The sequence below is a fragment of the Elephas maximus genome, chromosome 20 (genome assembly GCF_024166365.1).
Source record: "Elephas maximus indicus isolate mEleMax1 chromosome 20, mEleMax1 primary haplotype, whole genome shotgun sequence".
NCBI classification, from domain to species: domain Eukaryota; kingdom Metazoa; phylum Chordata; class Mammalia; order Proboscidea; family Elephantidae; genus Elephas; species Elephas maximus.
Genome location: NC_064838.1, coordinates 6,383,475 through 6,408,881, shown reverse-complemented (window position 1 = coordinate 6,408,881; position 25,407 = coordinate 6,383,475). Strand labels below are relative to the sequence as shown.

The 25,407-nt window shown below is 41.1% G+C and overlaps 1 protein-coding gene across 1 annotated transcript; it reads left to right on the top strand.

Moving 5' to 3' along the window:
• Positions 1-295: 295 nt before the first annotated feature.
• On the top strand, positions 296-25,153 carry HTR5A (5-hydroxytryptamine receptor 5A). The gene is made up of 2 exons (XM_049863192.1): positions 296-1,036; positions 24,821-25,153. Exons 1-2 carry the CDS (start codon positions 296-298, stop codon positions 25,151-25,153), a joined length of 1,074 nt encoding a protein of 357 aa, XP_049719149.1.
• The last annotated feature ends 254 nt before the right edge of the window (positions 25,154-25,407 follow it).

Genomic DNA, 25,407 nt, shown 5'->3' with positions numbered 1-25,407 from the left:
GACGGCTTAGGCGGGCCCTCGCTGCAAGACGCAGCCCCTTGCCTCTGCTTTCCTAGCTTCTGACGGATTCAGACTTGCCGGGACTTGCAGCCCAGCCTCCTCCTCTCCGCCATACCAACTCCCACGGATGCTCACTTGCACGTGTGGTTGGAGCCAAATTCACAGGTACTTCCTAGAAACCCCACCACTAGCCAGAGCTTGCAAACAACCGGAGTGGCTCTGGGCGCAGTGGCTACCCTAAGTGCTCCTGAACGCCCCTTCTGCACGCACCCTAGGCCGGTTTCCTGACCCAGACATGGATTTGCCTGTGAACCTAAGCTACTTTTTTCTCTCCACCCCCTCCGCCTTGGAGACCAACGGCAGCCTAGGCGCAGAAGATTTGCGGCCCAGCCCGCCCTTTCTCTCCGTCTTCGGTGTGCTAGTTCTGACCTTGCTGGGCTCTCTGGTGGCGGCGACGTTCGCCTGGAACTTGCTGGTGCTGACGACCATCCTGCGTGTGCGCACCTTCCACCGCGTGCCGCACAACCTGGTGGCGTCCATGGCCATCTCAGACGTGCTGGTGGCCGCGCTGGTCATGCCACTGAGCCTGGTGCACGAGCTCTCGGGGCGCCGCTGGCAGCTGGGCCGGCGGCTGTGCCAGCTGTGGATCGCGTGCGACGTGCTCTGCTGCACCGCCAGCATCTGGAACGTGACGGCCATTGCACTGGACCGCTACTGGTCCATCACCCGCCACCTGGAGTACACGCTCCGCGCCCGCAAGCGGGTCTCCAACATTATGATTGCACTCACCTGGGCACTCTCCGCCGTCATCTCCCTGGCCCCGCTGCTCTTCGGCTGGGGGGAGACCTACTCTGAGGGCAGCGAAGAGTGCCAAGTGAGTCGCGAACCATCCTACACCGTTTTTTCCACCGTGGGCGCCTTCTACCTGCCACTCTGCGTGGTGCTCTTCGTCTACTGGAAGATCTACAAAGCTGCCAAGTTCCGCGTGGGCTCCAGGAAGACCAACAGCGTCTCACCCGCGGCCGAAGCTGTGGAGGTGGGTGTTACAGCGATACTTAAAAATACTTGCATTTGAACAGGCTTTATTTCCAGCACGCACCCTCCCTCACCCCAAACTGTGTATAAATTCAGTCTTTTTTTTTTTTTTTTTTTGGAGGGAGGAGAAAGGAAAGGGGCAAATTGGGAGAGAGAAAGAAAGCATCAGAGACTTACTTCACAGAGTATCAGTATCACAGAGGCAGTAATGTCATTTACCTTCCCTGATGGATTGTTTCCTCATACATAAAATGGGGACGGGGGTTGGACTAGATAATTCTACAAGGCCCCATTTGGTTCTAAAATCCTGGGGGCCCCCAATACCCATTAGAACCTCTGTAGAAGCTGCTGTCTGAGGCTACAGTGGATGAACTTGTTGCTTCCTGGGCTTTGGAGTGGGGAGATATTCAAGAAGGAGGGAAGGGAGAGGTGGTAAAGTGACTTGGCAGGAATGCTGGCAGACACAAGGCAAAGCAGATTAGTTTTTTTTTTTATCCGAATCTATTTTTTTTCTTTGCAAATGACAGCAACTAATTTTGCAAAAGATGGTATCTCCTAGGTTACTGTCATTTTGCAATATCCTTCTCTCCTCACCTAAGATGAAAGACGTTGTTTACACTACTCTCAGAGCCTGCATTGGTGCTGTTTCCATTGCCTGAGGCCGTTACTTTTGAGAGCCTATCCCCCACAACCCCTTCTGCCTACCAGGTTGCATGTGTGAATGACGACCACTTGTTTGCCTTCCTGAACGTGGGTAAAGCTGCAGGAGAAATTAAAACTCCTGGGCAGACAATTCCCCAGCACTCCACAGGTGGCATTTAATGTAAGACAACTACAGCAATGATGATGGATGTTCTCTATTCTTCATCCCACCCACACATCCCTGCTTTTATTTAATTCTTTTTTTCCCCCCAACTCAGGTTTATTGAAGCATAACTTACGTTCAGAAACCCGGTGGTGTAGTGGTTAAGCACTACGGCTGCTAACTAAAGGGTCAACAGTTCGAATCCACTAGGCGCTCCTTGGAAACTCTATGGGGCAGTTCTACTTTGTCCTATAGGGTCGCTATGAGTCGGAATGGACTCGACGGCACTGGGTAACTTACATTCAATAAAATCCACTTTTTTAGGTATGTGGTTCCATGAATTTTAACAAATGAATACAGTTGTATAACCACCACCAGAATCAAGGCATCAAATATTTCCTCCACTCCAAAAAAATTTCTTCATATACTTTTGTGGTCCCAAAATACAACATTTTGTATGCGAATCGAAATTCCAGTTGAGCAGCCCCAGCTGGTAAGTGAGGTTTTCCAACTGGGAGAATGCCACACGCAGAAATCAAATGTGAACAAGCCGATAAGCTCGATCCTTCTCTTAGCCCCCAATCTCTGACATTCTTCTCAAGTGTGCTCTCATTGGGTCCAAATTATTTTAGCAGGGCACCATTGTTCCTTGCAAATTTACTTTTCTTAAAATATAATTTCATTTATTGTGCTGTTGTTGTTGAGAAGATATAGAGCAAATCATACACCAGCTCAACAGTTTCTACATGTACAATTCAGTGACCTTGAGTACATTCTTCAAGTTGTGCAACCATTCTCACCCTCCTTTTCTGAGTTGTTCCTTCCCCATTAACATAAACTCAGTGCCCCTCTAAGGTTCCCATCTAATCTTTCAAGTTGCTGTTGTCAATTTGATCCCATATAGATAGTTCTTAAAAGAACATAAGGCTCAAGGTAGACCTTTTTTACTTGTTAAGCTAAACTACTGTTTGGTTTTAAGATGACTTTAGGAGATATTTTTGGTTTAAGGTTTAAAGATTATCTCAGGGCAATAGTTTCAGGGGTTCATCCAGCCTCCATGACTCCAGAAAGCCTGGAGTCCATGAGAATTTGAAATTCCATTGAGCATGTTCCTGCTTGTGATCAGGATTCCTGTATAGAATCCTTGATCAAAGTGTTCAGTAATGGTAGCCAGGCACCATCCAGTTCTTCTGGTCTCACGGCAAAGGAGGCCATGAGTTGTTTATGGAGGCAATTAGCCACATATTCCATTTCCTTCTCCTATTTCTGACCCTCCTTCCGTTGTTGTTCCAGGAGAATAGAGACCAATTGTTCTGCCTTAGATGGCTGCTTGCAAGCTTTTAAGACCCCAGCCACTACTCATCAAACTAGGAGGTAGAGCAGAGGCACTAAATGTGTCATTAGGCCAGTTAACTGAGATGCCTCATGAAACCATAACCCTAAACATCCAAACCAAGGAACCAAATACCATAAGGTGTTTGCTTATACATAAACAGCTTCAGCAACTACTCTTTTTTTTTCTTTCATTGTTGTAAATATACTCAACACACAACTTTTGGCAATTCAGCTTTGCTGTGCATCTCTGCCCTTAATCAATGCATTTTTTCCATCACCATTAACTCTCCTTTTCTGCCTCCTTCTTGCCCCTGGTAACCACTAGTAAACTTTGATCTCTATACATTTGTCTTGTCTTTTTATATAGTGAGGTCATACAATAGTTATCCTTTTGTGATTGGCTTATTTCACTCAGCAAAATATCTTCAAGCTCCAAATGAAGTAGAACAGACTTCATTTGTTTTACTGGCCGAGTAGAATTCTATTGCATGTATGTCCCACACTGTGTTTATCTGTTCATCTGTTCATGGGCATTTAGGTTGGTTCCACCTTTTGGCTGTTGTGAATATTGCTGCAGTGAACATTGGCGTACAAGTCTGTGTTTGAGTCTCTGCTTTCAAGTATTTTGGGTATATACCTAGGAGTGGAATTGCTGGGTCATATGGTAGTTCTATTTTTAGTTTTTTTTTTTTGAGGAATCGCCACACTGTTTTTCACAATGGCTGTACCATTCTGCGTTCCCACCAGCAATGGGTAAGGGTTCCAATTTCCACAGATCTTGCCAACATTTGATATTTTCTTTCTTCCTTTTTTTTAATCTTAGCCATCCTAGTGGAAGTGAAATGTTATCTCATTGTGTTTTGATTTGCATATTTCTGCTGGCTAAAGATGCTGAGCATCTTTTCACGTGTTTTTGGCCATTCGAATGTCATCTTTGGTGAAATGTCTACTCAAGTCTTTTGCCCATTTTGTGGTTGGGTTATTCATCTTTTTGCTATTAAGTTGTCAAAGTTTTATATATATTTTGGTTATTACATTCTTGTAGGATATATGGTTTCTGAAGATATTCTCCCAGTCAGTAGCTTGTCTTTTCATTTTTTTTTGTAAAGTCTATTGATGAACAAGTTTTTAATATTTATGAGGTCCCATTTATTTATTTTGTCTTCTGCTGTTTGTGCTTTTGTTATTATATTAGATAATCCGTTGTTGAAAGGTAGGCCTGACAGCAGTGCCCTGCTTGTTCTAAGAATTTTATGGTTTTAGTTTGCACATTTAGGTCCTTTATCCATTTTGAATTTGTTTTTGTGTATGGTATGAGGCATGGATCCTGTTTCATTCTTCTGTATGTGAAAATCTAATTTTGCCAGCACCATTTATTGAAGAGACTCTTCTTTTCCCATTGCATGGACTTAGCACCTTTGTCAAAAATCAGTTGATCATAGATGTGTGGGTTTATTTCTGGACCCTCAATTTTATTCCGTTGGTCTACGTGTCTATTGTTATACCAGTACCAGGCTGTTTTGATTACTGCAGCTGTATAGTAAGTTTTAAAATCAGTAAGTGTGATCCCTCCTACTTTCTTCTTCTCTTTCAATATTGCTTTAGCTATTTGGGGCCTTTATTTAATGCTTAATAATCAAATTCTATGTATGATTCAAGATTCTGAAACAACATGAGAAGTAAATCCACTGGATGTGAGACTCCCCTCCCCCCAATTGCCAAAGACAATCCCTTAAACCTACTTCACATGTTTAAGTTAGATGAGAAGTCTAAATTACACAGGCCCATTTTCTGTTATTGGTTTTGGAACAACAAATTACATTCAACTAAGCATAGTGAGTGCTTACAATGGGCTTGGTGAAAGGGGTAAAAGAATGGTAAAGACATGATCTTTTCTCATGAAAAGTTTGGTCAGTGAGGGAGATAGACACATAGCATGAGCTTTGTAACATAGTTGTGTTTTCTAGAGTCAGTAGCTAATTCTAACCATACCCAGTAGATCAAGCTTAGAGAGGACCAGAGATATAAGTAGGGAAGGAAGGGGTGGACATCATTCTAGAGGAAAGAAGGAAAAATCAGCCAGAGGCTACCTGTCCCTTTTATCTAGAACAATGGTTCTCACCTGAGGGCAATTTTGCTCTGCAAGGGACATTCCACACTGTCTGGAAACTTTCTTTATTGTCAAGACTTGGTGCTACTGGCATCTATTGGGTAGAAGCCAGGGATGCTACCAAATACCATACCATGCACAGGACAGCCCTACACAAGAATTATTCAGTTCATAATGTCAGTAGTGTTGAATTTGAAAAACCCTGACTTAGAAGATTTCCAAACTGAACAAGGAGTACTGATGGATACGAACACTGGCACCACCTCTCACAGCAAACTGCCTATAGCTATGTTCCATGTGTGTGAGCATTCTCCCCAACTCTAGGTTAAGAAGAAGAGGACCTTCCAGGGAGCTGCTTATATATATCTTCTGCTGGCATGCTTATCCAGGTAAACATAGTTTACTATCAACACCAAACACAGCTTTAAAGAGAGAAAGCGATTACAATCTGTCTTAGGTCTTATTGTGAAAAGATAAAGGGCTCTCACGTCTCAGCTTTGGTGATAGCTGTGTTGCTAAACCCTGAAGGTGGGTTCTGTCTGGAGCACTCAGACCTGCCAATAATCTGGACACCGGCCTTTGTGAGAAAGAGAAAGTAAATTTATTGCAATGCACACAGCAAGAAGCCAGGAGGAAGTTCCTCAGATCCAAATCCCCAAGTGGTGGGGAAACAGGAATTTTATGTTTTGGACAGTAAAATGGCAGCCACGCATGTATACTAAAAAAAAAAGTGTACTAGGGAGGAAAAATTCTAGAATTAATTTTGCAGAAATTATGGCGACCAGGAAACAGGAGGTAATGTGGTTCTTGTCAGACCTCTTGCTTCTGAATGATTCCTGTGAGGCAGAAGTCAGATGTGCCTCCACCCTCCAACCTTTTTACCAGTTCTGACACCAACCGTCCCTCCCACGGCACTCTCTACTTCTCTGCTGGGTTTCGATAATTTGTTGCAATGGCCACACAGAACTCGCAGACAATACTTACTATTATTACTTTATTAGGGAAGTAACAGGTTATAATTCAGATTCAGGAATGCTCAGGATACAGTTCTTTGATCAGTACAGCTTCTTTTCAGCTGTGCTGGCAGCCGAGCTCCCTGGCCCCTCAGCCTCTGCCCTGCTCAGGCAAGTGTTATAAAGCTCTTTTAGCTCTGCTGATAAGTGCCTGGAGGTACCCCACTCCACCAGTAAGCACTGGCCTGAAGGCATTCAGCTCCTTTGCTCCATGGGTCAATGAGCCTAGCTCTGACAATTGCCTGGAGGCACCTACTCCACCAGCAAGTCTCCTGCCTGAAAGTGATCAGCTATCTTTCTTTCTTTTTTCATGATTATGGGGTTTATTCAAATATAGTTACAATTCATGTTCAGATATGCTGGAACCTGGAGACCACCCCAGAGTCCAGCAACTGGGTGCAAGATTGCCATGTGGATTACTACTTCCTGTGCTATCATGACATATGGGAAGACACAGGCAAAAGTCCAGCCAACTCCTGTGTCCATATCCGAAAGCTGTGGTCCACTGGCCAAAGGGTGCCCCTAGGACCAGTCGATGATGACCTTTATTCATGGATTTTGTGCCTGAAGCTGCCTGGGGACTACCAGCAGGTGCTGACCATTGGCTTAGAGGAGCTGCCGAACATGCTGGCCACCAACCTGCTGGTGCAGATCCTCACTGCCTGCCTGGCCTCTGAGTGTGGCTGGGCCCACAGTGTGGGCTGTGCAGGGATCTTGGACTGGGGAACAGGGTGGGAGCTGGAGCTTGACAGTTCCCAACTCCAGGAGAGGGGGCAGGGCAGAGGCTCACTTGTTCTCCTGGTGCCACCCAGCATCTCCTTCCAAGGGGTCAAGCTGAGCTAACCCGTTGGTACTGGATCCAGCAGGGCCACGAGGCCTTGGGTGTGGACACGCTAGGTTTGTGTTGAATAAAAGAAAGAGGTCAGAGGCTCAGCATAGAAAAAAAAAAAGCTCTTCCATCAGGACAGCCTCTTCTCAGCTATGCCTGCAGGCACACCTCTCTCTGGCCCCTGCCCTGCTAGGGCAAGTGTTTCAAAGTGCTTTTAGCTCTGCTGATAGTGCCCTGAGGCACCACACTCTACCAGTAAGCTTTGGCCAAAAAGTGCTCAGCTCTAGCTCCATGGGTCAACACATTTAGCTCCACTAAGTGACTGGAGGCACCCTACTCTGCCAGAAAGCCTTCTGCCCAAAGGTTCTCAGCCTTCTCCCTCTGTGGCCCCCTGGCCCACCATGCCATCTTCTGTTAGTCTCCTGCCAATCTCCTGCCTCTGCTGCCACTGCTTCTTGCATTACGCTCATCTTTGGTGTTGCAGCTCTGTCTCTCCGTCTCCTGGTTCCAGGAGTTTCTCAGTGCAGGGATCCTGCGTCTAAAGGGTGCACTCTGCTCTTGGCCCTTCTTCCTTGGTGGTGGCGGTTTCCTCCCTTCCCACCTCTGGGATGGCTAATTTTTCTATTAGGGAAGTTCTACTGGTACCAAACTCCAACAACTTTTGCCTATCTAGAAATGTCTTACATTTCTCCTAATTTTTTGAAGGATAGTTTTGCTGCATATAGAATTCTTGGTTGACATTGTTTTTCTTTCAGCACTTGTAATATGTCATCCCACTTCCTTCTGGACTTGATGGTCTCTATTGAGAAATCAACTGATGATCTTACAGAGTGTCCCTTGAATGTTATAAATTGCTTCTCTTTTGCTGCTTTCAAGGTTCTCTTTTTGACACTGTCTTTCGACAGTTTGAATATAATGTGTCTCAGTGTGGATCACTATAAGTTTATCCTATTAGGAGCTTGTTGAATGTGTAGACTGATGCTTTTCATAAAATTTAGGAAGTATTCACCCACTATTTCTTCAGTTTTTCTTTTTGCTCCCTTTTCTCTGTATTCTCCTTCTGGGACTCTCATAATGTATGTACTGGTCTGCTTGATGGTTTTCCCAGGTCTTGTGATGGCTAAGGTTGTGTGTCAACTGGTTGGGCCATGATTCTAAGTGGTTTGACGGTTATATAATGGTGTAGTTTGGCAGTTATGTACTGATGTAGTTGGGCAGTTATGTAACGATATAGTTATCCTCCATTTTGTGATTTAATTAAATCATCTCCATGATGTGATGTGATCAGCCAATCAGTTGTAAGGGGAGTTTCTTTGGGGGGTGTGGCCTGCATCCAATATATGTGGATGTTCTAGTAAAGCTCGCTGGGTTTTGCTTGGTCTGGATCTTGTATCTGGCTGTTTGTCATCTGACCTCTGGTTCTTGGGACTTGAGGCAGTAGCTTGCTGTGTTACCTGCCAGTGACTAGCTTTCTTGCTCTGTGGGCTGTGAAGCCACCACACCATCCTGAGGGTCTCCTGGTTCTGCTGTACCTGCTGTTGCCGTTTCTCTGTTGCTGCTTTGCATTGTCTTCAGTGTTATAGCTCTTTCCCTGTTCTCCTTCTCCTGGATCTAGGAAGTTCTCAGTGGGGGATCTCAGGTCCAAAGGGTGTGTTCCACTCCTGGCTCTTCTTTCTTGGTGGTGGTGGGATCCTCCTTTCTGCCTCTGGTATGGCTCATTTTAGACCTAGCAGGAAGGAAAACCTGACCAATCCCCTTGTTAGAATTCTATATGCCTTATTTGCATGGTCCTACCCCCACTAGGGTGCCATTCACCTTATTTACATTATTAGCAAGCTATCAAATCCCCTTGGTGGGCCACAAGCACTTCATTTGCATAGTCCCACCCTGTCATTTAGTGGGAGTTACAAAGACTATGGATAAAAAAAATATATTAATTTGTTACTATTGGATTAATGGTATACCAGCCACTTATGTCTTTGGACCTCAGAGGTAAGGCATTATTCTAGTTCTAATGCATTTAGTGTCAGGGTCCCTTTTGAAATGCAGGAAGTTCAGCAGACCAAAGTTGGAGCCTCATTTTGTTATGTAGGTTGAGCATTCTACTAGGTAATGCTTCCTGGATGTGTTAGTTTTGTAAACTTTTTCCTTTTTCCCTTTTGTTTCTGTGAGATAAGGCTTGCATGCATAATTATGGCTTTCCTGATGGGTTTGTTTTGGTTTTTCTGTGTCATATTTGGAAAACCAGAGGTTCTGCATGTAACCTAATGGAAAGGCATCTACAATAAATTATCTGTATAGCTCTCTTTGATATATTGTCATGCCACAGATCAGTGGTGCCACAGTGCCACTCACCTCATTGGTGGTTTGTAATACCAGATCATATTTCTCAAAATTCATACTATCAACCAAAAATTTAAATACACTCAATTAGTAAGCATGCATTCCAATACTGAAAACACATGCCACCAAAAAAAAAAAAAAAAATTTTTTTTAAGGAGAAAAAAATGTAGTAATGAAAGGGTTAAACAATTCACTGCACCACAATTACAAAACAGGCCTCTTGATTTCTCAGTTGTGGGAGGCACTCAAGTTGCTAAATACAGTACCACCAAGTAGGTGTGTTACCCAGGAAATCACAACACTTCTTCCTGATTTCTTTATCTGCTCACTTTTATTTAAATAGTTACTGAAAACCTCACCTGTATCAGACACTGAGATAGGAAATGGCAATACAATACAGACCTTGCCCTTGTCCAAGGATGATAAAACCACTACTATACTTCTGAAATAAAAAGGCAAAACTGAATGTAATCCTTACTTTAGTAAGGGAAACAAGGGGGCGTAGCTCAGTAGTAGAGTACGTGCTTAGTGTTGACAAGGCCCTGTGTTCAATCCCTAGCACCTCCATCCGTCAGTCTTTTTTGGATTGCCTGGTGGTGTTGCGGTTAAGAGCTATGTTGCTAACCAAAAGGTTGGCAGTTTGAATCCACCAGGCACTCCCTTGGACACCCTATGGTGCAGTTCTACTCTGTCTCCTGTAGGGTTGCTATGGGTTGGAATTGACTGGATGGCAATGGGTTTGGTTTGTCTTTATAGTAAGGGAGGAGCCCTGGTGGCACAGTGGTTAAGAGCTCAGGCTGCTAACAAAAAGGTCGGCAGTTCAAATCCACCAGTTGCTCCTTGGAAAGCCTATGGGGTGGTTCTACTCTGTCCTATAGGGTTTCCATGAGTTGGAATCAACTTGATGATTTTTTTTTTTTTTTTAATTATAGTAGGGGAGGGCTATGCTGGCCAGGCACAGTCTCCCTGAGAAGAGCAGAATGCTGATCTGAAAAGGTATTTTGGGAAGAGTGGGGTTCAGATATTGGGGTAATTTCAGAGGTGTAGGTGGGTTGACACCATTGTATAAGTGGCTTTTGTGAAACTGTTGTTAATTGGTGTGTTACTGCAATGGTGCTTGGGGTGAGTCCATCCCTGACTGCCTGACTTTCAGAAGTGAGGAGCTGATACTGATTGGTTGCCTTGAAAAAGCATGTTCATTGAAATGCGTTGTTCCTGATTGATGGAACAGGTTTAAAACTGGCTCCAGGTCATAGAACAATCAGTCTTTCCCTAAATGTGTGGGAGCACTTTATGCTCAGGCACTTCTCTTGATCCTCATTTAGCCAGCACTGCAGGAGAGACCATGGAGGACTGCCCAGCTCTTTACCACCATTGTTGATTCTTCTTGAAGATGGAGTTTCACCTGTAAAGATCTGATTCTCAGACCGCATGTGGATTAGCATGTTTTTATCTTGGTTTTCGTTTGTTTGTTTTAACCATTTGTTCACTCATCTGTCAAAACAGTTTAAGACTCTGAATAATAATCACTGAACAACTGAGAGACAAACAAGTATAACTGGATGTGTCATAAGAAGGGACGACCCAATATTTCCCAGGTCTGATCAAGAAAGCAAGTCCCAGTGACTCCCTGGGTCTATCTTAGGTGGATAGAGTGCCTTTTTTTTTTTTAAATTTAAGCCTAAATATTAATTATTTCACCTCACCTGTAGTGTTAATCCAGGTACAACATGAAGCACTAAAAATTATTAGACCCCTCTCTGATTGGCCAAAAGAAAAGCCAAGGCTGTTCTATCACTTATGACTACTTAGGTATTTAAACTGCTTTGTTGTGCCTCCAGAGCTTAAAAACGAGTTGCCGTGGAGCTGATTCTGACTCACAGCAACCCCGTGTGTGTTAGAGTAGAACTGTGCCCCATAGGATTTTCAATGGGTGATTTTTCAGAAGTAGATCAGCAGGCTTTTCTTCCAAGACACTTTTGGATGAACTCGAACTTCCAACCTTTCCATTAGCAGCCAAACATGTTCATTGTTTGCACCACCCAGTGATTCTGCCTCCAAAGCTTAGGCTGTATAATTTATTGTGTCAGCCAATGTGGGCCTTATTTACTACATCAGACTTTTTTTTTTTTTAATGGCAACCTATGTTGTCTAAATCTTGCGGATGGGGTCACTATTTGCAAAAAGTCTTTTCCCTGGAAGAGTTTTATCCCTTTGTAAGGAGATATGGTCCATCGAGAGCATTGGCAATTCATACCTTGGAATGGCCTAACTAATGGCTGTTTTGAACAACTAACCTTGATTATGGGTTGACATTAAAGACTCTGGTTTCAGCATAGTGAAAAGGGCCCAAGAGCTGTATAGGGATATGATAGACTTTAGTGAAGTTGTTGGTACATTTTCTATGGGTCTTGTCAAGACAGTCACCACTTCGTGTGGTCATCTGTTTGTTCGAAGGTTCCTGGTTTAGCAGTCAACTTCCATGCTTCTGTTTTTGGAGGTTCTTTGGAGAACCTCAGTTTAGGATCTCTACTAGGTACAATTTTGTAGTTCTGTTAAGATACCTTACATTTTTTCCAGAGGATTAACAGTAACAAGAATAGTAAAGTTTGTGAATTAGGGGCAAATCCTTGTATAGTTTAAAGTCATGAACAAACCGTTCCAGTTAAATGGGCTCCCATATCACTGAATAGATATGTTGGAATGTTCTAGGTTATTGTTGTTTGCTGCCATCTATTTGGTCCCCAACTCATGGCAGTCCCATGTACAACCAAATAAAATGCTGCCAGGTCCTCACCATTTCCATAATCAGTTGTGATCCACAGTGTTTTCATTGGCTGATTTTTGGAAGTAGATCTCCAGGCCTTTCTTCCTCGTTCATCTGGAAGCTCCACTGAAACCTGTTCAGCATCATAATAACACACAAGCCTCCAGTGACAGACAGGTGGTGGCTGCACATGAGGTGCTGCCTTGGCCAGGAACTGAATCTGGGTCTCCTGCATGGAAGGTGAGAATTCTACCATTGAACCACCAATGCCCATGTCCTAAGAGGGAAACACAAAATCTAACAGTATTTGATCTATTGTGAGTGTTGTGATTTTTCAAAAGGGAAATTCTTTAACTCGTCCAACAAAATAAGTGTAGCTTTGTGAGTACATGTTTAAAGCTGTCTACAATCTATTTGGAGATGCCCAAGAGGTCCTTAAGGCATGGTTCTGGGCCATGCTCCACATTTCTATTCTATTTGTTTGTCTTTCCCCAGGAAAATTTAGTAACAAATGAGGCATGAACTCACCACATCAATGTTTAATATTGTGACCAATTTGTCCCTATTGGAATGAGTTGCTTCATGGAGGATTTTATTCATCATCCATTTAGATTTTATCTGGTGCCACCAGGTGGACATCCTCATTTTGCCAGATCTTCTTCTAATGATCTTACAACACAATCATTTTGGTGTTTCTTTTCAGAATTTGGTGGGCCAGATTTTGTTCATCTGTGATAGAATTCTTGAACTTCTCCATGAATTTGTTATGATTATTTTTATTGTTATTTTATGTGAGATCTTTGATAAGGACGTTTAGTCAGAGAAGTCTGTTTAGCATGCTGATTAACATATTTCCATTGCATTTCTAATGTGCTTAAATATTTTTATAGTACTTATAGTGTAGTATACTAGCTTCTCTAGTAGCTTTGTCACTATGAGTCTTGACCTTTATGGCAGCAATTATTTTAGGTAGCATCAAGTCATCAAGTAATTCACATTTGCTCTTTATTTTTAAAGAGCACCTGAAGAAGTTGTTTCTGTAGAATGTTAAAGAAGTGAATTATTCTGAAAGCATGCCAGCTATTATTTTATATATCGTCTCATTTATTTTAGCAATTTGATATGCCCTAGAGAGGGCCACAATTCAGTCAGTGGAACAATTTGACTTCTGATAAGAAATTGGATTTTATGAGAGAGACTGGACTACTTATTCTGTATTAAACCTTGTATTGTCATTTTTATTTTTAATATAATACCTATCCACAAACATTACATCAGAATTTGGTACTAGACTATCAAAGTTCTGTTTTGGGCAAGGATACTTCTAAATAACAAAAATGCAATCATGAGATTTCCCTTCATTAGTTCAGGATTACACAGTTTCTGGATTATGAGTACTATGCCAGTGGATGGTAACAGGAGAAAGAGGAAATAACAATGGATCATAATTAATCAACTAATAGAAAACTGTTGAGTGGTGTTAGTTAGCAATAAGAATTTGGTGTGTATAATAACATAAGATTTAAAGGCCTGATATAAGATCTGAAGGTGTGTTGACTAATTTAATTGATGCTTGTAATTTCTCTAAGACAAGGAAGCAAAGTCTTGGTTACAGAATTGAGGGGTAGACTTAGTTAGGCAATGGTTCTTTGATATGTGCCATATTGTTGAGTTAATCCACCTAGAGCGTGGCCCAATGTTTTCATATATGTGTAAAAAGAAAATTTTATGATACTATTTAAAGAATCAGTCTGGACTCTTATGAATGATACTTCAATTAATCTTTCTACATTTGTGAATCTCTTGTCCATACGGATTCTAAGACCATCCCTATTTATTTAATGATTTCTTGAGTTATACACAGTGTTGGTACCCTCTTGCTTCCACTGACTATAGCCTGATAATGTATAAGATCTTCAGTACACTTTTTATGGAAGCAGGTTCTGCCTATTAAATTTGTAGGGGTTGTGTCACATATACGAAAGAATTAGTCTTCTGAAAACGACACCAAAATATCAGTTACAAGTTGAGACGTACGATTGTTAAAGATTCACATTACTTGAGTTGTTCTATTAAATAAAGCTTATCTTCCTGTAAGCCTTCTAAATTTTATTATAAAATTTCAGATTTGTCCTTTATTTTCTTGTTTCACAATCTGGTGCAAGCAATATTTCTAAAAATATTTTTCTCTGTTTTTAATCTTTTTATTACCAATTTGCTTTTTATTGCTTTACAGACAACTTTAAAATTTTAGTATGAAGGATCTGATTTTTTGTAGTGGTGGGATTGATGGTCACTCATACAAATAAAAAAGCTGTATTGTTGCACATCTATAATCATAGACAATTCCCCTTGGAAGTTTAGAAGAGGAACAAGGAATTGTTGGGTGCTAAATTAAAAAAAAAAAAAATTTTTTTAATGTCTCCCTGGGAGCAGCTGTATTGGACAGATTTTCAATAGCTGTTATTTTGTTTTTCAGTCAATATGGGATACTGATTTTTTTCAAGGGCCCTTCTGCTTGTGATATTTATAGATATCCTTATCTAGACTCCCAAATCATTGAGAACAGAGGCTCTTTTGATTCTTTTATCTAAATAGCCACACTATGTGTTGATTTATAGTTTAACTACTTATTTACTATCTGGAAATTTCTAGCTCCATATTACATATTTTCTAAGTTGGCAATTTCATAATTTAATTTGTTTTTTCTTACTAGATTCCCTAATCAAGTTTGAGCCCATTTACAAAAAGAAAGGACAAGATTTGTTATACTTCAGCTGTTGGGTTTATAGCAGACTACTGCTTGAAAGTTTTCTAAAGTCTACCTTCTATCTTTATTTAGTTTATAATTTTGAACCTTTATTCAATCTTCTCTTAAAAGAAAGCCTTCTGAAATTGCCTTATATAATTATTTTCTATTTTAAATTTTACACAGCTGGGTTATTTAACTCTTTTCTGACCTTCTGCTTTTAAACATTTTCCCTTATCTGAGAGTATTTCAGTTAATTTAACTAGTTGGTACAGATTTATAGTCCAGGACAATAATAATTTTTTTTAATAATTTTTATTGAGCTTTAAGCAAATGTTTACAAATCAAGTCAGTCTGTCACATATAAGCTTATATACACCTTACTCCATACTCCCACTTACTCTCCCCCTAATGAGTCAGCCCGCTCCCTCCTTCCACTCTCTCCTTTCATGACAATTTTGCCAGTTTCTAACCCTCTCTACCCTCCTATCTCCCCTCCAGACAGGAGATGCCAACACAGTCTCAAGAGTCCACCTGATACAAGTAGCTCACTCTTCATCAGCATCTCTCTCCAACCCATTGTCCAGTCCCTTCCATGTCTGATGAGTTGTCTTCGGGAATGGTTCCTGTCGTGGGCCAACAGAAGGTTTGGGGACCATGACCCCCGGGATTCCTCTAGTCTTAGTCAGACCATTAAGTTTGGTCTTTTGATGAGAATTTGGGGTCTGCATCCCACTGATCTCCTGCTCCCGCAAGGGTTCTCTGTTGTGCTCCCTGTCAGGGCAGTCATCGGTTGTGGCCGGGCACCATCCAGTTCTTCTGGTCTCTGGATGATGTAAGTCTCCGGTTCATGTGGCCCTTTTTGTCTCTTGGGCTCATAGTTATCGTGTGACCTTGGTGTTCTTCATTCTCCTTTGATCCAGGTGGGTTGAGACCAATTGATGCATCTCAGATGGCCGCTTGTTAGCATTTAAGACCCCAGACGCCACAGACAATAACAATTTTATTAGATATTCTAACAAAATTCTGAATTCTATAACAATCTTTTTCCTTCTCCATGAAGTTTAGGAAAACTAATTATAGCCCTTAACTCTAGGCCAGGGTTTTAATTTAAATTCTATAGATCTGACTTCTGGTTTGGCAATTTTACAATGTGATTGTATTTTTCCTGAGAAAATCCTGAGGAAAAGTGTCATGAATTGGATTATGTCTCCCCAAAAATGTGTGTATTAACTTGGTTAGGCCATGATTCCCAGTATTCTGTGGTTGTCCTCCATTTTGTGATCGTAATTTTGTTAAAGAGGTTTAGGGTAGGATTGTAACACCTTTGTAAGGTCACATCCCTAATTCAATGTAAAGGGAGTTTCCCTGGGGTGTGGTCTGCACCACCTTTTATCTCTCAAGATTAAAAAGGAAAGGGAAGCAAGCAGAGTTGAGGACCTCATACCACCGAGAAGGCTGCACCAGGAGTAGTGGACATCAGGTCCCTGCACCTGAGAAGATCCTCGACCAGGGGAAGATTGAGGACAAGGACCTTCCCCCAGAGCCGACAGAGAAAGCCTTCCCCTGGAGCCGATGCCCTGAATTTGGACTCGTAACCTACGAGACTGTGAGAAAATAAATTTCTCTTTGTTAAAGCCATCCACTTGTGGTATTAGTGTTATGGCAGCACTAGATGACTAACACAAAAGGGTAGCTCATTTAGAAGTTCAGAGAAAGGTGAATAGAAACAGAGAGATATGCAGGGAAGTACATCTTGGAAGGTTATAAAATCTTGGAGACTGTCTTAGAGTTAGAATTTTGTTTCAAGGCCTCGGTATACCAATTAAAGAAACAATATTTACAGGTATTCTTATCTAGGCTCTCTATCTTGTCCTTATTTTGACTGTTTGATATTTGTCTCCTAATTTTTCTAGAGTGTTTCTTGAATGTGTTTATTTATTGGGTTCTGATATGTCAAAAATCCCCACATAATGGCTACTGTTATTCTAAGTAAAAAAAAAAAAAAGGTTTTTTTTGGAATTCATCAAGAAAAGTGCAAGAGTTAGGATTAAATGCAATTTTAAATAGTAAATACAAGTTTTTAAAAAGAGAAGACTGAGTCTTTGACATAAACAAACCACGGCACACGAGAAAGAAGCCAGCACAGTTGGACAGCAGTTTGTGCTTGTGTATAGTGTCCCATCATCTCCAACCAAACAGAGGCTAGGAGAGGGCCAAAGAATTACCAACCTGGCCATCATTGACCTGAAATATGAACTAAACAAAGTGATTGTCTTTCATGAATTGATAAGACAGGGAGTGCTTTCACAGAGGTTTTGTAGAGGACTCAAAGCAATGTTTGACCAATTGCTTTTTCACCAATCACTGGTCTAAAGGTCTTCAAATCATTAGCCCTCGAGTCTGGCTTCAGTTGGATTGGGAATTTATCAAGCCTATCCCTCCATCTGTTACTTACAGAATACTGCCTTTTACATTCAATGAAAAAGACACTGCAGGAAAAAAAGTATGAAACAAGACTTTGTTCACAAACAACAGTAAACCAAACCAAGCAGCAGTATATTAAGCAGGTTAGTGGCAAAAATATTTACCAAATGGTGTACCTCCAGAACAAGAGATCTTATCACCTCATACAAAGATCTGTCTAATTACCAAATGGTACACGTCTAAATCAAAAGGTCTAGTTATTTAACACAAAACCTAAGCCTAATGACCATATACAAAGACATACTTGGTAACAAATCCAAAGATTACAAAATAAAGTGAGAAATAAGGACCCAAAGAAAATAGTCAGAACTTAAATTATTGTTGAGACTGACACACCTGGCAGTGGATCTGAAGGGAAAATGGAGTTCGGGGTCCAGTGAATGCACCTGTTGGTCCAAGGATCCTGTGGAGTGCTATCAAGGGAGAGTCTTCAAAATGACCTCAGTGAGACCTCCAGAACTGTCAAAGGATGATACAGCCACCACTCAGGATCTGAAATAAAAAGACAAAGCTGAGTTTATTCCTTACTGTAATAAGAAAGTGCTGCACCTGTCAGACACAGTCCCCTGGATCAGAGCAGAATACGGATCACATAAGTATATATTCAGGGATTGGTGGACTTTCAGAGGCACAGTGAGTTGACGTCATCAGTAGAGGTGTGGTTACTTGGGTAAGACTGTGATTGATTGGTTGGCACTTAAAGAGCCGAGTTTATTGGACAGTATCTGTCCCTGATTGGCTGACTTTCAGAAGTGCCAGCTGACACTGATTAGTTTGTTTGCAAATGTGTGTCTACAGAGCTGCGTTGTCCTTTTTCAATCGAAGAAGTTTAAACAAGTAACAAAACTCCTTGTTACTGTAGCTGTAGAACAACGAGACTTTTCCTCAGCTTGTGGGAACATTTTTATTCTCATCTTTATGGAGACTTCTCTTAATGTGTAAGGTCATTTCTAGCTTGAACACCCTGATTCTTCACTTGGGCAACTGTGCCCACGTTCCCATTCTGACAAAGGCCTGGTCTAGCCTGCAAATCACCTGAAGCCACACTTCTAAGATCAGATTCTTCATCCCTTAACTTCAGCACCAACTGTGTAATGATGGTCTGTAATATTAACAGGGAGATAAAGCTGAATGTTTAGAAGAAATGTGAGAACATGCCAGACCTATGAGTAATCAGTAAATAGTAATTTAGTACATAACCATTCTGGAAGAATAAGAAATCTAAGGCATGCATACCTGTCCCCGAATACCTAGTTTATTTAGGGAGATGAAGCTAATTGTTCACTTAGAAAAAAATTTATGTGTAGATGTTAAATTGTGAGTTAAGAGCTTTAACCGATACAGCATCTCAAAGATTATAAGGAAGAATCTAACTTGGCATGAATGTTCACTTTTTTTACCCTATTCCTTCTCATTCTGTGAACCTACTAATGAGCACATTTAGTAGTTACAGTAATTAATAGACTACTATTCTCCAGACTAGATTAAGTGCTTTATTGCAATCACTGATTAGCAGACAGCAAAGTGCTAAGGAGTCCATAAGTTAGAAAGCTACATGGTGAGCAATTAAATCTACCAGTTGAAGACATTAAAAAAGACAAACCCACTGCCACCAAGTCGATTCTGACTCATAGCAAACCTATAAGGTTTCCAAGGCTGTAAATCTTTACAAAAGCAGACTGTCACATCTTTCTCCCGGGGAGCTGCTGAAGGTTTTGAACTGCCAACCTTTCAGTTAGCAGCCAAACACTTTAAGCACCGTGACACTAGGCTCCTGAAGACATTAAAAAAAAAAAAAAAAAGATTTTTTTTTTTTTTTTTAGAAACCTGAAATTTCCAAAACAAAGACCCTTCTTACAGCTGAAACCTCTGTTGTCCTAGATGGACCTTTTAAAATCCATAACACTGTTTCTCCCTTTCTGCCATCAAGTGACATGGCAGTTAATGCAGCGCCAGGGGAGGGCCCAGTGAAATGATCAACATTTTAGATGACGGTAAAAGCAATAAGTGCTCTCTTGAGGAATTTGGAGTTCTCTGACTAACCTATATAAAAGTTCTGATGCAAAGCGAGCCATAAAAAGAAAGTATTTTAGGAAAAAATCATTTAATTTAAATTCAAAGTAAAATCCTAAGCAGGTGGAAGGAGACCTCATTAAACATTAAAAGAATTATTAGAAAGTAAATTTAGAATCTTTGCTGGAAAAGGGACCTATGAATGTGGACTCCTAAACTGCTGTACTAAGAACTCCGTAAAAAGGAGCTTAATATAATGTGAACTTAAACATGCCTGTGAGTGAGCATCTTCGAGACTTTCTGAAATTTTTTTTTTCTGAATATTTTCAATCTAAGGCTGGTTGAATCCACAGATTCAGAACCTACAGATATGGAGGGCTGACTCTACGCTGAATGAAGGTGTGTTACGTTTGAGTGTTTGTTATCATTTGCCGCTGCATTAAGTCTGACTCATGGTGACCCCATGTGTGCAGAGTAGAACTGCTCCATAGGATTTTCAAGGCTGTGATCTTTCAAAAGCAGATAGGCCTGTTTTCCGTAGTGCTTCTGGGTAGTTTTAAACCGCCAACCTTTTGGCTTGTAGTAGAGAGCTTAACTGTTTGTGCTACCCCGTGATAGTTCACCCATTATTTAAAAAAACTAGGTAAATTACAATGCAAGAGGAAGAACTCAGGTTTGTAGTCCAACTGCCAAATACTCATACAAGCAGCCTTTCACTTATGGTACGTAACATTGCTTCACAGGGACCACTATTTGAAGTGATGTGTGTACCATAAAACCACCTTGCAATACTTGGCGTCCAAGGAATAACGAGCCCTGGTGGCATGATGGTTAAATGCTCAGCTGCTAACTGAAAGGTTGGCGATTTGATCCCACCCAGAGGCTCCACCGAAGAAAGACCTGGTGATCCGTTCTTGTAAACATTACAGCCAAGAAAACCCTTTGGGTTGCAACAACACCAACAACAACCAAAAAATACATACTTGGGTATCGTAGTTTTATGCAAATAATGGTTTGCCAACCCCTCCCTCCCACTGTGAAGTATTTTTGAAAGCACTGCTTTGCCAATTTTTTTTACATGTTGCTGTGAAAAAAATTAGCATAGGATGCTTACTAAAATAACTCACAGTGGGAGGGAGAGGTTGGCAAACAAATGTAGAAGGCAAGCATTTGTGTAAAAATACAGTATATATGTGTGTAGACATATGTGTATAAGTATGTATATGTGAGTATATGTGTAAATATATATATTCACATGTATATGCACATATGGGTGTTTTTATTATATATTCATATACATAACAAAGCACATAGGGGCACAGTTACTGATACTTCTTAGATATAATCAGATACCTATGGGATTGGTTTTCTGGGTTTGGAGACTTAGGATGATAGTGTCTCATGGGACAACTCAGTCAATTGGCATAATATAAGTTCATAAGGTTAATGTTCTACGTTCTAGTTTGGTGAGTAGTGTCTAGGATCTTAAAAGCTTGCAAACAGTCAGCTAACATACAACTATCGGTCTCTACTCTTATGGAGCAAAAGAGAAAGAAGAAAACCAAAGACTAAAAGAAGAAACTAGTCTACAGAACTAATGGTTTACATGAACCATGGTGTCATCTGCCCAGAGACTAAAATAACTAGATGGTGCCTGGCTACCATTACCAGCCATTCTGATCAGGGTCACAGTAGATAGATCCCGATAGAAAGCAAGAAAAACGTGGAACAGAATCTCAAATTCTTAAAAAATCCAGACTTACTGGACTGGTTGAGACCAGTGGACTCCTTGAGACAATGGCACTGAGATATTCCTTAAACCTTGAACTAAACCTAGCCCCTGAGGTCACCTTTTAGCTAAATTGCGGATTGGCTCACAAAATAAAGAATATCACCCATGAGTATTGTGATCCTTTAAAAATCATCTATATGAGATCACATGGTTAACAATTTTTGTTGTTGTTGTTGTTGAATCAAAGATGAGAATGTAAGGAGGCAGGGAAACTAGATTAATGGAAAAGGAACAACCAGAATGCAAATAATGAGAATGTTCATGTGTTACAAAGAATGTAACCAATGTCACCAAACAATTTATGTAGAAATTGTTGAATGGGAGCCTAAACTGCTGTGTAAACCTTCACTGAAAACACAATAAATTATTACTAAAAAAAAAAAAACCCTATGGGGCAGTTCTGTTGTGTCACAAGGGATCACTATGAGCCAAAAATTGACTCAGTGGCACCTAACAACAATTTTCATAGAACTATTCAAACCCTGCACTTGTGTGTAGGTCACATACCTAGATTAAAAGACAACCACTTTGGAACTGTGTCTTGGGTGAATAATGAGTTGGTGCTCTACAAGCTGATGCAACAGTCCGTTTGGACATAGGTCCTAGCTGTATGTGAGGATAGGGTTAGAATCTCAAAGAATGCACATATTCTAAGTGCATTAGGAAGGAAGGTGGTTCGTCAGAACGGAAACCTCAAAATGTTTACCATTTGGCAACAGAAACTCCCTACAAATATGTAGAATTTGGGCAACCTTTGGTGGACATCCAAAAATAAGACAGTTGCCATTGTGTCAACTCTGACTTATGGCAACCCAATGTGTGTTAGAGTAGAAGTGTGCTCCATAGGGTTTTCAATGGCTAATTTTTGTAAGTAGATCACCATGCCCTTCTTCTAAGGCACTTCTGAGTGGACTGGAAACCCCAACCTTTTGGTTGTCAGCTGAGTACATTAACAATTTGTACCACCCAGGAACTTGATGGCAATAGCAAGGCTTAGATTAGTAGTCCCCAATCTTTTCTAGGGCTCATTGTGTTTTGCAACTTGGATTTGAGTACTTAAAGGACTAAGCATGGGCTTCTGGAGAGGACATGAAAAGGCTCACAACATGGAAGGCAGGTAGGGAGCTAGGATGATAGGGGTCTATATCTTCTGAGAGTAGAGTATATCATATCCCCAAAGTCAGAATATCTGATTGTGTGTTGCTCTCTTTATTTCTATTGTTACCTCAGAACCTTTGATAAAGTTCACTTTAAATGTTTCACTTTATCTCAGCTGTGCTATAGAGAATTAGGGAAGGTCACAGGGGATTCACAACCCTGAGGCAAGCATGGTGGCCAGCTTTACTAGTGAAAAAGTACCAAGGAAAAGGAGAATTTGCAGAGGACTTAAGAGTCAGGGCCAGAATCACTCTTCCATTTCCATCTCTGAAAAATGGGAAAAAATGTCTCCCCTGATGCCATATCGAGGTTTAGCTTTATTAAGGGAATTGGTAGGTTTCTTTATTTCCTGTACGCTGAAAAATTAAGCTAAATATTATGTTTTGCATCTCAAAAAATAAACTCTCTTGAGTGCCTTTTAATAAGCATTAAAAAGTCAGAAAGGTAATTGTGGTTCCATTTAGGGGTGAGACTGGGGTACAGAAAAGAGATTTCATTTCTTATTTTGTATATTTTTAAGGGTTTCAGTATTATGACTGTTTATTTGCTTCAATACTTATTATTTTCCATCATACAATACTTGATGTTTCACTGTTTTTCAAATGAATGACAACAAGGCTATCAGACAAATTTAATAATTCATTTATCAGCTGATTTTACCTTAGCCGTAACGTTCCTATTTCCATCTCAGTTATTCCATATGATAGATGAGTCAGCTACTTTTGACTCCATTTTGTAGATGGAGGCATGAACTGACTAAGGAGCTTAGGTTAACAACAAGCAGCAAAACCAAGATAAAGACAGATCTTCTGACCTAGTCCATTGCCTAAAAGATTACATGCTGCCTGGGAACAACCTGTGCAATTCTTTTAAAATTTACTGGAGTCACAAAATGTTAGTGTTGGGAAAAATAACATTTAATGTCAATGTAGTCTCACCTACCAGCGATTGACCACTTGATCCAAACCACCCTACATATTGATTGGATCAACTGATTTGCTTATTTAGTAAATTAATCCATTGTGATTTCTTCATATTTCACCATTTCATCATCAGATACTTCTCATTCCAGTTCTCCTGAGATCTAAACAATAAGACTGGGATGAAGGGAAAAGCTTCCTTTCCCAGGAATTCCACTTCTTTAAGCGAAGGGAAGTAAAAATTGGAGAGATTGATTCTGTTGGGAACCTGCCCTGATAGAACTTGGGAGCACCCAAGGGGGTAGAGTCTAAGTGTTTGGAGTGCCTGCTTTCTGTAAACATGGGAGGAAAGGGAAGTCACACAGAAAAAGCCGGAAAGAGATAAATGTCCTGGTGAGTGGACTGTCCCAAACAAGTAGAGTATGCTATGGAAGTGCAGCAGCAGGAACTTTACATCAGAACAAAAGTTCTAGGCACTTCTTACATTTTAGAGGGGGTTAAAATGAATCCAGAAAGTCATTAGGATTTTGGAAAATAAGATATGTCTTAGTATCCTAGTGGTGCCATAACAAAATACCACGATGTGAGTGGCTTTGAAGCGCAGAAATTTATTCTCTCACAGTTCTGGAGGCTAGAAGTCTGAATTCAGGGCATCATCAGAGCCATGCTCTCTCTGAGGCCTCTAGGGGAAGATCCTTCCTGATCTCTTTCAGATTTTGTGGTCCTCAATATTTCTTGGTTCTCCTTGGCTTGTAGTGGATCCTCACATGGTGTCTTCCCCCTGTGTATGTGACCCTGTTTCTGTATTTGTTCTCTTTTATAGGACGTCACTCAGAAGGCATTAGGATCAGGACCCAGCCTAACCCCTCCTCCCCATGACCTTCTTAATTTAACTGATAACATCTGCAAAGAAAAACATAATTTCCTCAAACAAGGTCACATTCACGGGTGCAGGGGTTAGGACTTCAGCGTATCTGTTTGGGAGACAATTCAATCTATAACAAGGCCCATATAGGGTTTTATAATGGTTTTTGGAATAAGGATTTAAAAAACCTCTTGCCATTGAGTCGATTCCGACTCATAGCAATCCTATAGGACAGAGTAGAACTGCCCCATATGGTTTCCAAGGAGCAACTGGAGGATTCTAACCGCCGATTTTTGGTTAGCAGCCATAGCTCTTTACCACTACACCACCAGGGTTTCCCTGTAAGGATTTAGTATACTCTCCACTTTTCTTTCCATATCTAAGATGGAAACAAACAATCCAACTCGGACAACACTGCCTTTTTTTTTGTGTCCTAGGTGAGTCCCACAATTGTGAGGCTCCAGTACGTGACAATAGGGGTCTTTTTCTGGGAGTGAATGGTGAGATCCAGGCCTATCTCTGCCTAGGTCACCCTGATCCCATAACTGGCTGGCTAGGAAGAGATGGATCTCTGTAAAGCTTCTGCTTATCTTTTACAGGTGAAAGACCCTGCTCAGCAGCCCCAGATGGTATTCGCTGTCCGCCGTGCTACCGTCACCTTCCAGACAGAAGGGGACACATGGAGGGAACAGAAAGAGCAGAAAGCTGCCTTAATGGTGGGCATCCTCATCGGGGTGTTTGTACTCTGCTGGATCCCCTTTTTCATCACCGAGCTCATCAGTCCCCTCTGCTCGTGTGATATCCCTGCCATCTGGAAAAGCATTTTCCTTTGGCTTGGCTACTCCAATTCCTTTTTTAACCCTCTGATCTACACAGCTTTCAACAAGAACTACAATAGCGCCTTTAAGAACTTCTTTTCCAGGCAACACTGAGGAAGAAGGCCTGGGACAAAGAGGAGTTATTCCCATAACTGAATGAAATGTCCAATTTCATCTATTTTCCTATCCCCACCCAGCATTCATGTGGAAAAGACGTATCCTTAAAATCTCCAAGGTCTTCTTTAGAACTAAATTAACCTCACTTCCCCATTCCTTTGTAGGAATATGAGTTTTCATAGGGAGTTTTGGTGACCTAATTTATCTAGTTTATCTACTATGCCTTGCTCTGAACCTAATGGCCAAGGACT

Excerpts from the sequence above, each read along its gene's own strand:
- HTR5A (XM_049863192.1), top strand. The coding sequence starts at position 296 with ATGGATTTGCCTGTGAACCTAAGCTACTTTTTTCTCTCCACCCCCTCC. Across the intron at positions 1,037-24,820 it reads CCGCGGCCGAAGCTGTGGAG|GTGAAAGACCCTGCTCAGCA; the intron begins GTGGGTGTTACA and ends TATCTTTTACAG.